The sequence below is a fragment of the Gobio gobio genome, assembly GCF_949357685.1.
Source record: "Gobio gobio genome assembly, chromosome: 15".
Taxonomy (NCBI): domain Eukaryota; kingdom Metazoa; phylum Chordata; class Actinopteri; order Cypriniformes; family Gobionidae; genus Gobio; species Gobio gobio.
In genome coordinates, this window is record NC_137108.1 from 53,449,704 (window position 1) to 53,466,774 (window position 17,071).

Consider the following 17,071-nt stretch of genomic DNA (forward strand, 5'->3'; position numbering starts at 1 on the left):
AAAGCAATGAAATCATGTTTAGAAGAGAAACACAAATTTGTTGCGTAGATCACAAATAATACGATTAAGTAAATTGGACAACATGTGTTTTCCTGTTTTTTCAGTGCACTCACTTTTATCGTCTCTAACATTCAGCACATATCTGTTTACCTTCCCCTAATCGATACACACTTATTATTAAACACATATTAGACGCTTTATTTCCACTTTTCTAATATTTTCTTAATTTTTATTGAAAAGAAATGCCTTTGTGATTTGATATGTGATGGGAAAACGGAGAAGATTGAGCTCGGCGAAAGCCGGACTCGAACCGCGGGTCGATTTGTGTCAAAACTAGATGCGGTGCATCTTACCCCTACACTACTGCCGCTCTCAATGCTATGGCGATTTCCGTAATGTTGTCTTTCCGACCTATACGTTTAGCAAGTAAAGCGGTATATTTGTACTTGATGTAATTGGCATCTACTCCAGTAAAAAAAATCGGAGGACTCGCCCACATTTTTTTTGCTTCCGACGCCCATGGTATTTAGTACCAAAATATTCAATAAATATTATTGAACTAAAATATAGAACATGTATTTAATTATAAAAATAGTTAAGGTGTTTGGTCACATTTGACCACCAGTGAGTATGAGTGTGAGCAATTAGGGCTAAATACAAGAAAAACATTAACATTAATGTTAACAATCTCCATCACTCTCATTATAAAACGATCCTGTACGGTTGACGTAATAATCAATGCACACTATGCTGTAGAGTTTACCAAACCTCTGCAAACACCTGTAAAGTGAAGCTGTTGTCTATCAAGCCATTCAAATGTATTGACACAGCGCAACTCGCAACTCCGTTTTTCAACACTCTGGCTTTAACTGTTATGCCATATCAGCACCATAGACCGTAAAAAAATATGGACGACGCGACTTCATTGACTTCCGCTGACCAAAGTTGAAGCTTTCGTAGGCCCGCTCACGGCGCTGACATCTTGGGACCGAGTCTGCGCAGTAGAGAACAGGAAGTAGAGGCGCGATTATCAAGAGCCCGCCCACACTCTCGCAGATGCAGAACAATTCATTATGTTGGTGTGAAATAAACAGTTATGGAAGTGTAGAAATTAAAGCTAAAGCTCCAATCTCCTCCCAAAAATCCAGAAAAAAAGTCCGTTAGTGCCTCAGTGACAAGTTCACTCAGAGAAGCCGTCAATCTCAGCTGTCAATCATGACGTCACACCCCTCGTTTTTATAGCATCAAATAACTCACTAAAACTAAACTTATTTAAAAAACGAACACTTGAAATGAAATTATTGTAATAAAAACTGCCTAAAATGACAGAAACCATCTTTAGGAAACAATTATTTGAAGTGTAATTAAATTGTTTAGTGTGTCTCGCGCCCATTCTAATACATGGAGAGGCGGGGTTTAGGAGCTATACTGGGACCGGCCACCGGGGGGCGATCGAGGCGCGAAAGCTTCAATTTCTGACTGAAGCACTACAGGCTTGGTTAGCACCAAAACACATAGTTTGGCAATTCAGCGTGAGAGCGTGAGACAGAGCCTGAAAGCGTGAGGATCACGGCAAATGCGTAAGAGTTGGCAACTCTGCAGTGTTAATTTCGTTGACGAATAATTTTCGTCATAATTTTTGTCAAAAAACCTTTTTTCACTGACGAAAACGAGACGATAACTAAATAAAAACTAGAGTTGGATGACAAAAACTATGACGGAAATCAACTGTCATTTTCGTCAGCAAATAAAAGCGAGAGGAGAATAGTGAGGTTAGTGAGGGTGGATTAGGGCAGAGATGGGTCAGAACTGATGATCTGTGTCTCAGATGAACACATTTGATCTGAACTGATCTAACCTCTGGAAAACACGGCTCACACACCCCCAATCCAGCTCCAGAGCGGCTCAATCAATAACACACACACACACACACACACACACACACACACACACACACACACACACACACACACACACACACACACACACCCCCAATCCAGCTCCAGAGCGGCTCAATCAATAACACACACACACACACACACACACACACACACACACACACACACACACACACACACACACACACACACACACACACACACACACACCCCCAATCCAGCTCCAGAGCGGCTCAATCAATAACACACACACACACACACACCCCCAATCCAGCTCCAGAGCGGCTCAATCAATAACACACACACACACACACACACACACACCCAATCCAGCTCCAGAGCGGCTCAATCAATAACACACACACACACACACACACACACACACACCCAATCCAGCTCCAGAGCGGCTCAATCAATAACACACACACACACACACACACACACACACCCCCAATCCAGCTCCAGAGCGGCTCAATGAAAAACACACACACACACACACACACACACACACACACACACACACACACACCCAATCCAGCTCCAGAGCGGCTCAATCAATAACACACACACACACACACACACACACACACACCCCCAATCCAGCTCCAGAGCGGCTCAATCAATAACACACACACACACACACACACACACACACACACACACACACACACACACCCCCAATCCAGCTCCAGAGCGGCTCAATCAATAACACACACACACACACACACACACACACACACACACACACACACACACACACCCAATCCAGCTCCAGAGCGGCTCAATCAATAACACACACACACACACACACACACACACACACACACACACCCAATCCAGCTCCAGAGCGGCTCAATCAATAACACACACACACACACACACACCCAATCCAGCTCCAGAGCGGCTCAATCAATAACACACACACACACACACACACACACACCCAATCCAGCTCCAGAGCGGCTCAATCAATAACACACACACACACACACACACACACACACACCCAATCCAGCTCCAGAGCGGCTCAATCAATAACACACACACACACACACACACCCAATCCAGCTCCAGAGCGGCTCAATCAATAACACACACACACACACACACACACACACCCAATCCAGCTCCAGAGCGGCTCAATCAATAACACACACACACACACACACACACACACACACACACACACACACACACACCCAATCCAGCTCCAGAGCGGCTCAATCAATAACACACACTTATGACAGACTATTGATTATGAACTAATGCTGATGAATAATGACTTTATGATGTTTATATAGTAATATGTTTTAGACGGTTGTAATGACGCATATTTGATCTCCTCATCTGAACTTGAATGAGCTCCTGCAACTGCAATAGAGGAGCAGACATTTCAAAATAAGAGTCCTGGTGTATTTCCAGCTTGTTTATCATTAAAAGTCACGCATTATATATTAGTTTCTGCTTACACAATAAACTGTGTTTAATTTAATTTCCATTTAATTCACAGTCAGGAGGAAAGACCAGTATTTGACACATATTCAATAAAGTATCAGGGTTATAATAGTTCACTAAAACCATTAAAAAAAACTTCATTACTTGAAATTAAATAAATGTTAACTGAAATGAAAAAAAAAACTTATTTGAAGCTTTAGCTTAATATGATATTGCCAACTGACTAAAACTATTATAACGATTATAAACAAAGTTATAAAAACTATATAGATGTTTTTAAAAAACAGACAAAAAATTGAATCAAGCTCTTTTGTGTATTTTTAATGTCAAAAACAAAATTATGTCAAAATGTCAGTTCAAGTGACAGTCGGTTATGTAATGCCTAAATGCTTAATGTATTACAGTTGAACTAAACTCTTTAGATTTTAGTCGACTAAAACTAAAAACAATTCAGGTGACTAAAATATGACTAAAACTAAAGGGCATTTTAGTTAAAAGACTATGACCATAACTAAATCAACATTTGCTGTCAAAATGAGCACTGCAGCCCTGTAATAATGCATGCGCACGAGCCGCATCAAGCGATGGGATGGTGTGTTTGAGGCGGAGGAATCGGCCGAGTGTTTTCTGTCTCCAGCTCATGCCTGATGCAGTGTCCGTGTCATCTGGAGGGTGACGGGTTATTGCGGCCCAGCGGCGGCTGTGCTATAAAACAGATTTACAGATTGTTAGCGTGCAGGTCCCAGGAGGGGGAGATTTCTCGAGCTTGAATGTTTTTGCTACGCGGCTCTGGTCTAACAGCTTGTCTTGCATTAAATCCCATCATGCCCCCCTGTGAGATTCCAGGCCGAACAAACACCCACATCTCGCTGCAGTTTAACTCCACTCGACCCAAAACTGAGCCACATCTATCCACAGTCTTCAGTCATGTGACTGTCGCGGAGCCTTGGAGGGCAAAACCGCCATAGAACGGCAGCACAAGCCTGTCAAATGTTCATCTTAAAACTAAAATATGTGAACAAGATGCGTTTGGGCACTTATGATCCATATACAGCCAGGGGCGGAGTTAGTGATTTGGGGGCCCCAAGCAAAATACAGGAACGGGGCCCTATGTTGTGATGATTGCTGACCTTGTCCCATCGTTGTGGACAATTTTTATTTTATTTTATAACATTGTACATGTTATAAATAATTGCTTTCGTCATGTTGTAGATCCCTTGTTCATGTGTAATCGGGTTATGACAGTATTAGAGTAGGTTGGACACTTATTTGTGGTCATTTTCACTGCACAATTGTTTACACAACACAAGGCTGTCTAATTCTAAACTTTAAAATATTTTTTATATTAACAAACTGAAAGAAATTATTTCACGCATGAGAATTTTCAACCAAAAATATGTTTACTGTGTGGAAAGTAACTGCACATGTGTCATCTACTCGGGTCCTTGAGTGAACGCCATTTAAACGATAAACAGGCCTATATCATACGCACTGCTGCTCCGTATTTAATTATAACTTCAGATGCATGATATTTTCATTTGTAGGGCCCTATGAAATCTGTTTTAGTTTTTTCCAAATTCCATTAAAAAAAATTTCAGATTCCTTTTTTTTTTCTGTTTAAATTTTTTCTGGATGGTTATATGCAATTTTATTAACCAAAAAGCATGTCTAATTAATTGAAACTTGAATAATTTAACAGCAATTTATTAAAAGTTTAACTAAATATATATTTATTTGTTTTATGTAGCTATTGAAATTTGAAGGCATACAACATTTATCTTTTATTCCAATGAAAATTAAACAAACCCTTTCATTTTTGTACATTGAAAGTGCTACACAACAGGGGATTTAGGCCTACTGTTAAAATGGTACTGTCCAAACTTTTATTTTGACCTTTTTCTGTGTGTTATGATGATAGTTTCTCTCAAATGAAACGGTTCAATGCTCGTGGCCTATGATTTCCGCGATGCAGAAAATGCGAACGGAATAGCGGAATCCAGTCATAAAAATTTAATTTAATGTTTAACGCGGAATGTCACGGAATTTGTCAAATTTTGGATGAATAAATCCAATGCAAGTCAGTACACTTCAATCAAATTGCGATATGGCCTAGTGCATGTGAATATTAAACGGCAAAAATACTATTTAAATATGAGTCCTGCATGTTTCGTGTCTCTGTGTGAATTAATTGAGCGTTGCGCGCGCATAAGCCGTGCGTCTGAGTTTTTATGAATGGATTCTGTGATCCTGTGCGTGTCTTCTGAATCGCGGAAATCATTTGGGCGCTACACTTTCTACAAGAAGCACGTTCAACGCGGATGCGCAGGCGGTTGTCGTGGTAATGAACGCCACAGCAACCACTAGTGCGTCCGCGCTGAACTCGCATATAATAAGCATTTTAGGGGGCCCTTGGCTTTGGGGGGCCCCAGGCGGTCGCCTACCTTTGCCTAATGGTTAAAGGATTAGTTCACTTTCAAATAAACTTTTGCTGATCATTTACTCACCCCCTTGTCATCCAAGATATCCATGTCTTTCTGTCTTCAGTCGAAAAGAAATGAAGATTTTTGATGAAAAGATTTCAGGATATTTCTCCATATAATGGAAGTCAATGGCCTCCAAACGGTTCAAGGTCCAAATGAGAGGTTCAGTACAGCTTCAAAAGGGCTTTAAACCACATCAGACGCTACCAGACCATCAATAAGGGTCTTATTTAGCAAAACCATCTGCCATTTATTAAAAAATAAATAAAGTTTAAGTTTTATAAGCACAAATGCTCACCTTGATCTGTTCAGTGATGTGCGCTCGTGACGTCACGTAAAACACAATTACGCTGAAAAAGTCACGTTAGACGCAGGCGTAAAGACGTTTGAATATGTGGATACGGTCCTCCTTCCGCTCATTTGTAAACACTGAATCGGTTCTTCCGCCTGCGTCTAGCATGAGCTTTTTTTTTCACACACACACACACACACACACACACACACACACACACACACACACACACACACACACACACACACACACACACACACACACACACACACACACACACACACACACACACACACACACACACACACACACACACACACACACACACACACACACACACAGTCTGGTGTTAATCTTGAGTATCTGTAGAGTAGTGTTGATCCTTCACACACACACACACACACACACACACACACACACACACACACACACACACACACACTTCTTTAGTGACATTGTTGATCTTGTGTCTAAAAACACAACACCAGCACCGCCAGCGGCTCCTGTGACCCGAACGAAGCTCGATGATGGACGCGCTCTTGCTCTCGCTCTGGGTGATGTGTGTGTGTGTGTGTGTGTGTGGGCGTGTGTGTGTGTTTAGCTCCGCCCACTGCTCTCCTCCACGAGCTCGGCTGTTTTCAGAAAGAATCGGTTCAGTGTTTCTCTCTTTTATAAATATGATAAACTAAAGACTCTTGTGAGATATGAAGGATCAACACTACTCTATAGATACTCAAGATTAACACCAGACTGTGTGTGTGTGTGTGTGTGTGTGTGTGTGTGTGTGTGTGTGTGTGTGTGTGTGTGTGTGTGTGTGTGTGTGTGTGTGTGTGTGTGTGTGTGTGTGTGTGTGTGTGTGTGTGTGTGTGTGTGTGTGTGTGTGGACTGGTAATCCCTACGTTATGATGGCAAAGATAGCAATATCCGAAATCCTCGTCCTTGTGGGGACATTTTTAGGTCCCCATGAGGAAAACATCTTATAAATCAGACTAAGTGATGCTTTTTGAAAATGTAAAAATGCAGAATGTCTCCTGTGATGGGTAGGTTTAGGGGCTGTGTGTGTGTGTGTGTGTGTGTGTGTGTGTGTGTGTGTGTGTGTGTGTGTGTGTGTGTGTGTGTGTGTGTGTGTGTGTGTGTGTGTGTGTGTGTGTGTGTGTGTGTGTGTGTGTGTGTGTGTGTGTGTGTGTAATGGGTAGGTTTAGGGGCAGTGTGTGTGTGTGTGTGTGTGTGTGTGTGTGTGTGTAATGGGTAGGTTTAGGGGCAGTGTGTGTGTGTGTGTGTGTAATGGGTAGGTTTAGGGGCAGTGTGTGTGTGTGTGTGTGTGTGTGTGTGTATGACCCCATTAATCACTGTTCATTCTGTTAAAGGTGCAGTGCTCAGTTCAGCTGCACGTGTGAATCTCTACTAATGCGCATGTTTTCCTCCATCAGCCGTTCAGTGTGGGAATCCCGGCACTCCGGCCAACGGGCAGATCTCGCGTGTCATGGGCACCAGCTTCTCTCACTCCATCATCTACTCGTGTGCGGACGGATACCGGCTCTCCGGATCGCCCTCTCGCCAGTGCCTGGCCAACGGGACCTGGTCTGGGGCCGAGCCCAACTGCACCTGTACGTACTCCAGCAGCCAATGGAGACAGAGCGACACGCATCATAATCTGAAGGCCACGCCCACCGGGGGGGAAACAATCCAACGTCTCCATTGACTTTGCATTGCGTGAAGCGGCCTTTTTGTCATTTCGGACTTATAACAAAAAACTGAACAATGTATAAAAGCTGATATGTGACAAAGTGTACAGCAAACAAGCTAAACAAAACCCAGAAGCAAAAACCCAGACGTTTTTATAAGCTGTTGACCCAAAAAACGAGCGTTTAAGGACAAAAAAGTGGATTCAGGCCATTGAGACAGCGCGCGACGGGTCATATTACACGGAGAACTACGGCGACTAGAGGAGAATGTAATCAACGACAGGAAATATAATATATAAAACAGACATTTGAATATTTGACTTAACAGAGACAAAATGTTTACTGCACACATACTGAGACACACTGAGTGTCAGGATCCCAAAATTGACCCATTCAACAGCTGAAGCGTCACTTTGTATTGCCTGTATCCACTTTTATCTTCATAAACGCTCGTTTTTTTGGGTCGACAGCTTATAAAACTTATTTCTGTGTTTTTTAGCTTGTTTGCTGTACACTTTGTCACATATCAGCTTTCAGACATTGTTCTGTTTTATGTTATAAGTCCAAAATGACAATGAGGCAGCCTCACACAATGCAAAGTCAATGGAGAGCGTTGGATTGTTTTCCCCCCCGGTGTGGGCGTGGCCTAAATACGCTCTGTCTCTCTGCTTCCTCTGTTCTGCTTCTCCTCACCTGTGTTTCCTGCTAAATGTTGGCAAAGACTTCTGTCATAACAAGACGCCCATTTGTGATTAGCCAGCCGGACTGATGTTGCTGCTCAGGCCCTGTTCACCTCGTGAGGAATCTCATTAAAGCTCCAGATTTATTACCACATCGCCGTCTAAGTAATAGCCGGACGAGATGACAGGCAGAATCAATCTCTCGCTGACGTGTAATGCCAGATTGATGTCGGGGTAGTGGGGAAATAATGAGCGGAATTACTCTCTTCATCTGACAAGATAAACTGTGGATGTTAAAGGTGACGTCGTTTCAGAAATGGCACAGATGATGAATGTCTTCAGACACGCCCCCCGCCTGACATTGATTGGTCAAGCAGGAAGCCCCGCCCCTAAAGCTCTGCGTTCCGAATTTATCATTTTAAAATGTCGTTTAATCGTTGACATTAATGAAATGGGTAAGAACTCAAAGTTTAACTGTGAAACTAAAAGCATAAAAAAGATTAAGAGTTAACTGAATTGAAAAACTTCAGCTAGTTGAACATTTAAAAGCAACATTAATCATTTTTATTTCGTTTACTTAAAGTACTAATATAGCTACAACTGGAATAAAAACTATATAGACATCATTTAAAAAAACGATTCAAAATGACACGAACACACAACAAAAATACTAAAACTTTAAACTGAAAACAGAAAATGTTTAATATGAAACACTATAGTAGTGAATATATGTATATAAATATTTTAGGGCTGTCAAAAGATTAATCGCGATTAATCGCATCCAAAATAAAAGTTTGTGTTTACATAATATATGTGTGTGTACTCTGTTAATTATTATTTATATATAAATACACACACAAAAGCATGTATATATTTAAGAAAAAAATATTATTTTTATATTTAAAACATTTATATTTATATATATTATAGATTATATAAATGTATATACAGTATATACAAGCAAATATTTCTGAAATATATACATGAATGTGTGTGTATTTATATATAAATAATAATTAACAGAGTACACACACATATATTATGTAAACACAAACTTTTATTTTGGATGCGATTAATCGCGATTAATCTTTTGACAGCCCTAATATATATATATGTATATATATATATATATATATATATATATATATATATATATATATATATATATATATGTATATGTATATATATATATATATATATATATATATATATATATATATATTTATATATATATATATATATATATATATATATATATATATATATATATATATATATATATATATATATATATATATATATATATATATATATATATATATATATATCCAGGACAAACTAAAATATTTGTCAATAAAATTAAATCATTAACTTTTTCATATAAAATAATGGCATATTTTTAATAATTAAAATTAAATAAAAATTTGAGTTTGACAACAAATTCACTGCAAAACACAGCATAGTTCAAAACTGGAATAAAAAATTATAAAAACTATTAAAAATGAGACGAACACACAACAAAAATACTAAAACTTTAACTATGAATGAAAGTAAAAACAGAAAATCTAAAAGTAAAAACTGAATCAAATGTTTAATATTAAAAACTATAATAGTGCAAAATATATATAAACATTGATATTTGTATCTGTTTGATGTGAAGTCAATTAAATAAAAATGCATGAGACTGAATTATGCGATTAACACTCACTATTAAAACTTAATTATGATACGGTGGGAGAATTAATTTTTAATGTCATGTTTTAGACACTACCATGATTATCAATATCAAAGTAAGATTTTTTTATGTTTTTGGAAGTCTCTTCTGCTCACCTGCTTTTATTTGATTAAAAATACAGTAAAAATTATGAAATATTATTCCAGTGTAGATCATCTGTTCTTTGTGTGAATATACAGTAAAGTGTGATTTATTCCTGTGATATAATCATCATTACTCCAGTCTTCAGAGTCACATGACCCTTCACTGATCATATGAGGATCTGATGCTCTGAAGATGTGCTTCTGACCGATGCCATGCTTCATCTGTAGCATCCTGACCCCGAGGCTTGACCGTTATCTTCTCGACAGGCCGAAGTGTAGCACGACGCTCAGGATAATCGCGTGTGTTAGTTATATTTCCCTTGGAGACCATGAAGGGTTTTCTGATGTGATGATGTTCTTCTGCTCTGATAGTGATCAGCTGCGGAGATCCCGGCGTTCCTGCCAACGGCCTGAGGTTCGGCGAGGACTTCACCATCGGCCAGAATGTGTCGTATTCCTGCCAGCCGGGGTTCGTGATGGAGAACGGCAGCGCCACCATCCGCACCTGCACCCGCAACGCCACCTGGAGCGCCACCTCACCCTCCTGCCACGGTACAGGCTTTGTTTGGGGAAGTTACGATACTGATGCTGCGTTCACACCAAACGCCAATAGAGCGTCAAAATCGCATCTATCGCTTCTAGTTTCATGCGCAAACATTTTGAATGCATTCGCGGCGAATTGGACGCGCGTAGAAATCGAGCGCTGGAAGCGAAATAGACGCACGTTCAAGGCACTCCAGGAGAAATATGTCATAAAACACCCCTCTGCCTCTTTTCATTTTCATTAAAAATATATAATAAAGGGTTAGTTCACCCAAAAATGAAAATTCTGTTATTAATGACTGAGCCTCATGTGGTTGGACACCCGTCAGACCTCCGTTCATCTTCAGACACAAATGAAGATATTTTAGTGTAAATCTGATGCTCTGAAAGGCCTCCATTGGCTCAACTTTACACTCTCAAGACCCTTAAAAGACACTAAAGACTAAAGTTACAAAGTCCATCTCACTACAGCGGCTCTACAATAACTTTATGAAGACGAGAATAGTTTCTGTGCGCAAAAAAACCCTAAATAACGACTTATATAGTGATGACGATTTCAAAACACGGCATCATGAAGCTTCGAAGCGTTATGAATCAGTGAGTCGATTCAGCGGTTCAGAGCGTTATGAATCAGTGAGTCGATTCAGCGGTTCAGAGCGTTATGAATCAGTGAGTCGATTCAGCGGTTTGAATCGCCAAATTTCAGCAGTTTGGTGGTCTGACACGCGATCCGAATCAGGATTCGGCTCATTGATTCATAACGCTTCGAAGCTCGTCATCACTATATAAGTCGTTATTTAGGGTTTTTTTGCGCACAGAAACTATTCTCGTCTTCATAAAGTTATTGTAGAGCCGCTGTAGTGAGATGGACTTTGTAACTTTAGTCTTTAGTGTCTTTTAAGGGTCTTGAGAGTGTAAAGTTGAGCCAATGGAGGCCTTTCAGAGCATCAGATTTACACTAAAATATCTTCAGTTGTGTCTGAAGATGAACGGAGGTCTGATGGGTGTCCAACCACATGAGGCTCAGTCATTAATGACACAATTTACAGTTTTGGGTGAACTAACCCTTTAAGCATTAATAGCCACACAAATGTGGTCCAGGCAACGCCTACATTATCTTCACTGCATGTATATTTAAATATCCTTAAAAAATAAAGTTATGAAACTTCTCTTTGCCCTCAGTCAAAACGATTTGGCAGACAACAAATGAAGATTCATGAGAGCAAAGATCGGCCGTTAGATCTACACAAGACGAGCCACTACAGGACATCAGAGCCAGAGCCAGAGCTCACAACTCCACAAACACAAGATTATTTTTTGGAATAGGCGCTCTCTTTATAAATAAACCACAGATTTGAGCTTTAAACAACTACATTCTCACCTGAAAAGTCTTAAAATACAATTTTGTGACACAATAGTTGTTTTAAATTAAGCGGGTTTCTCATCACGTCACTTTATCATGTGACCGCAGCGAGCAGGCTCCTGATTGGTTGACGCGTCGCGAATTGACGGCAAAGTTCAAATTTTTCAACTCGGGCTTCAGACGCAAATTCACTTCAAACGCGTGAATGCACAAAAAGCACCACTCGCGTGTAACACGTATCACGCAAGACGCTCAATTTGCGTCCAATTCGCCTCATTCACGCGAACTGGACACACGAATGAGACTGATTCGCGTCCTTCGCGCCACGCAAAACGCGCCATTCATCCATCCATGTATCCATCTATCCATCCATCCATTTATCATTCATCCATCCATGTATCCATCTATCCATCCATCCATTTATCATTCATCCATCCATGTATCCATCTATCCATCCATCCATTTATCATTCATCCATCCATGTATCCATCTATCCATCCATCCATTTATCATTCATCCATCCATCCATCCATCCATTATCCATCTATCCATCCATCCATTTATCATTCATCCATCCATGTATCCATCTATCCATCCATCCATTTATCATTCATCCATCCATCCATCCATCCATTATCCATCTATCATCCATCCATCCATCCATCCTTCATCCATCCTTCATCCATCCATCCATCCATCCATCATCCATCCATCCATCTCTCATCCATCCATAATCCATCCATAATCCATCCATCATCCATCCATCTATCACCCATCCATCATCCATCCATCCATCCATCCATCCATCCTTCATCCATCCTTCATCCATCCATCCATCCATCATCCATCCATCCATCTATCATCCATCCATAATCCATCTCTCATCCATCCATAATCCATCCATAATCCATCCATCATCCATCCATCTATCACCCATCCATCATCCATCCATCTATCATCCATCCATCCACCATCCATCTATCACCCATCCATCCATCCATCCATCCATTCCAAATCCTATAGAGATTTGTATTTCTTACTGTTTAAAACCAGGGCTGTCAATAGAACAAGAGTGGTAAAAAAAAATGCATTTCATATTCATATATTCTTATTTTTTTCTCTCAAAGCCTTTCATAGGACATTTAGCAGTTTATTAGGTGTTATTTAGCTGTTTTGACACATGCATTGTGAAGTATGTAAAACTGTAAGCAGCCGTTCTCCTCTATTAGATAACGGCAGTGTTTCATTTTATCACCTTTGTGTATTTCACAGGTCGTTTTAATGACTGGAGCCGATCCAGTTTTCTGCATCGATTCCATCTTGGCTTTGTGTTATGCGTCATTTGTGGCATTCAGCGCTCTCCTTTCAGCCGTTTTGTATTTGTTTTTTTTTATCCAATATCAGATTTTCTTTGACAGCCCACATGCTCACATCCGATTACAAATCACTGAGAGGAACTTTCCTTCCTCCAGCGTTCTCATTAGTGCTAAAACGCTATTGACAGTTGTGTTTTGTGTTTTCACCATCCTCATTACAGCATTAGTTCTTGACGTTTGTGAGTATAAATATCCAGACCTGTTTTTCCACACTCCACACCGTCTTGTTTACTAAAGAACTCGTGAAAATGGCGGCCATTAAAATTCAGAGAACAAACACACCGAGAGCAAATTGCTCGCTGAGATCCTGCAGAGAAACATCAATGTGGCGTCCTAATAGAGCGTAATGCAGAGTCATTAGAAAGCCATTTCTCTGGCCCGGCGTGGATGGACCGAGTGATTTGTGGCTGGACGGACCCTGAGGCCAGGAGTCTGCCGCAAGGCATTTGTGCCCGAGGGCTCATCTCTCTCTCTCCGTTTCTCCTTCATTGCTCTACGTTTCACCATCTGCAGACAGTGAAGGCCGTCAGAGTCCAGTGACCTCTGTGAGATTAGCATTCCTTCACACACACACACACAATCACACACACACACACACACACACACACACACACACACACACACACACACACACACACACACACACACTCAGAGGAGTATCAGTCACTTGAGAGTGTCTGCTCAGATCTGTCAATCTCTTTCCAGTTCAACCAATAGTAAGAGTTTGGGGTGTGGCTACTGTAGCAGGTGGAGAGTTTGGGGTGTGGCTACTGTAACAGGCGGAGAGTTTGGGGAGTGGCTACTGTAGCAGGTGGAGAATTTGGGGAGTGGCTACTGTAGCAGGTGGAGAGTTTGGGGAGTGGCTACTGTAGCAGGTGGAGAGTTTGGGGTGTGGCTACTGTAACAGGTGGAGAGTTTGGGGAGTGGCTACTGTAGCAGATGGAGAGTTTGGGGAGTGGCTACTGTAACAGGCGGAGAGTTTGGGGAGTGGCTACTGTAGCAGGTGGAGAATTTGGGGTGTGGCTACTGTAACAGGCGGAGAGTTTGGGGAGTGGCTACTGTAGCAGGTGGAGAATTTGGGGTGTGGCTACTGTAGCAGATGGAGAGTTTGGGGAGTGGCTACTGTAACAGGCGGAGAGTTTGGGGAGTGGCTACTGTAGCAGATGGAGAGTTTGGGGAGTGGCTACTGTAGCAGGTGGAGAGTTTGGGGAGTGGCTACTGTAACAGGCGGAGAGTTTGGGGAGTGGCTACTGTAGCAGGTGGAGAGTTTGGGGAGTGGCTACTGTAACAGGCGGAGAGTTTGGGGAGTGGCTACTGTAGCAGATGGAGAGTTTGGGGAGTGGCTACTGTAGCAGGTGGAGAGTTTGGGGAGTGGCTACTGTAGCAGATGGAGAGTTTGGGGTGTGGCTACTGTAGCAGATGGAGAGTTTGGGGAGTGGCTACTGTAGCAGATGGAGAGTTTGGGGAGTGGCTACTGTAGCAGGTGGAGAGTTTGGGGTGTGGCTACTGTAGCAGATGGAGAGTTTGGGGTGTGGCTACTGTAGCAGGTGGAGAGTTTGGGGAGTGGCTACTGTAGCAGGTGGAGAGTTTGGGGAGTGGCTACTGTAGCAGGTGGAGAGTTTGGGGAGTGGCTACTGTAGCAGGTGGAGAGTTTGGGGAGTGGCTACTGTAGCAGGTGGAGAGTTTGGGGAGTGGCTACTGTAGCAGGTGGAGAGTTTGGGGAGTGGCTACTGTAGCAGGTGGAGAGTTTGGGGAGTGGCTACTGTAGCAGGTGGAGAGTTTGGGGAGTGGCTACTGTAGCAGGTGGAGAGTTTGGGGAGTGGCTACTGTAGCAGGTGGAGAGTTTGGGGTGTGGCTACTGTAGCAGATGGAGAGTTTGGGGAGTGGCTACTGTAGCAGGTGGAGAGTTTGGGGTGTGGCTACTGTAGCAGATGGAGAGTTTGGGGAGTGGCTACTGTAGCAGGTGGAGAGTTTGGGGTGTGGCTACTGTAGCAGATTGAGAGTTTGGGGTGTGGCTACTGTAGCAGGTGGAGAGTTTGGGGAGTGGCTACTGTAGCAGGTGGAGAGTTTGGGGTGTGGCTACTGTAGCAGATGGAGAGTTTGGGGAGTGGCTACTGTAGCAGGTGGAGAGTTTGGGGTGTGGCTACTGTAGCAGATGGAGAGTTTGGGGAGTGGCTACTGTAGCAGGTGGAGAGTTTGGGGAGTGGCTACTGTAGCAGATGGAGAGTTTGGGGTGTGGCTACTGTAGCAGATGGAGAGTTTGGGGAGTGGCTACTGTAGCAGATGGAGAGTTTGGGGAGTGGCTACTGTAGCAGGTGGAGAGTTTGGGGAGTGGCTACTGTAGCAGATGGAGAGTTTGGGGTGTGGCTACTGTAGCAGATGGAGAGTTTGGGGAGTGGCTACTGTAGCAGGTGGAGAGTTTGGGGTGTGGCTACTGTAGCAGGTGGAGAGTTTGGGGAGTGGCTACTGTAGCAGATGGAGAGTTTGGGGTGTGGCTACTGTAGCAGATGGAGAGTTTGGGGAGTGGCTACTGTAGCAGGTGGAGAGTTTGGGGAGTGGTTACTGTAGCAGATGGAGAGTTTGGGGTGTGGCTACTGTAGCAGATGGAGAGTTTGGGGAGTGGCTACTGTAGCAGGTGGAGAGTTTGGGGTGTGGCTACAGTAGCAGGTGGAGAGTTTGGGGAGTGGCTACTGTAGCAGATGGAGAGTTTGGGGTGTGGCTACTGTAGCAGATGGAGAGTTTGGGGAGTGGCTACTGTAGCAGATGGAGAGTTTGGGGTGTGGCTACTGTAGCAGATGGAGAGTTTGGGGAGTGGCTACTGTAGCAGGTGGAGAGTTTGGGGTGTGGCTACTGTAGCAGATGGAGAGTTTGGGGAGTGGCTACTGTAACAGGTGGAGAGTTTGGGGTGTGGCTACTGTAGCAGGTGGAGAGTTTGGGGAGTGGCTACTGTAGCAGATGGAGAGTTTGGGGTGTGGCTACTGTAGCAGATGGAGAGTTTGGGGAGTGGCTACTGTAGCAGATGGAGAGTTTGGGGTGTGGCTACTGTAGCAGATGGAGAGTTTGGGGAGTGGCTACTGTAGCAGATGGAGAGTTTGGGGAGTGGCTAATGTAGCAGATGGAGAGTTTGGGGTGTGGCTACTGTAGCAGGTGGAGAGTTTGGGGAGTGGCTACTGTAGCAGATGGAGAGTTTGGGGAGTGGCTACTGTAGCAGGTGGAGAGTTTGGGGCGTGGCTACTGTAGCAGGTGGAGAGTTTGGGGCGTGGCTACTGTAGCAGGTGGAGAGTTAGGGGGGTGGCTACTGTAGCAGGTGGAGAGTTTGGGGAGTGGCTACTGTAACAGGTGGAGAGTTTGGGGAGTGGCTACTGTAGCAGGTGGAGAGTTTGGGGAGTGGCTACTGTAGCAGATGGAGAGTTTGGGGAGTGGCTACTGTAACAGGTGGAGAGTTTGGGGAGTGGCTACTGTAGCAGATGGAGAGTTTGGG

At 42.7% G+C, this 17,071-nt stretch overlaps 1 protein-coding gene across 1 annotated transcript in view; it reads left to right on the forward strand.

Moving 5' to 3' along the window:
- csmd3a (CUB and Sushi multiple domains 3a) overlaps positions 1 to 17,071 on the forward strand; it is a gene marked incomplete at both ends in the record, with an annotated part of 567,839 nt that overhangs the window by 489,105 nt on the left and 61,663 nt on the right. Inside the window, 2 exons of the mRNA XM_079838157.1 lie at positions 7,556 to 7,732; positions 10,681 to 10,860. Of these exons, the coding sequence (XP_079694283.1) occupies positions 7,556 to 7,732; positions 10,681 to 10,860 (357 nt within the window). The remainder of the gene's footprint in view (positions 1 to 7,555; positions 7,733 to 10,680; positions 10,861 to 17,071) is intronic.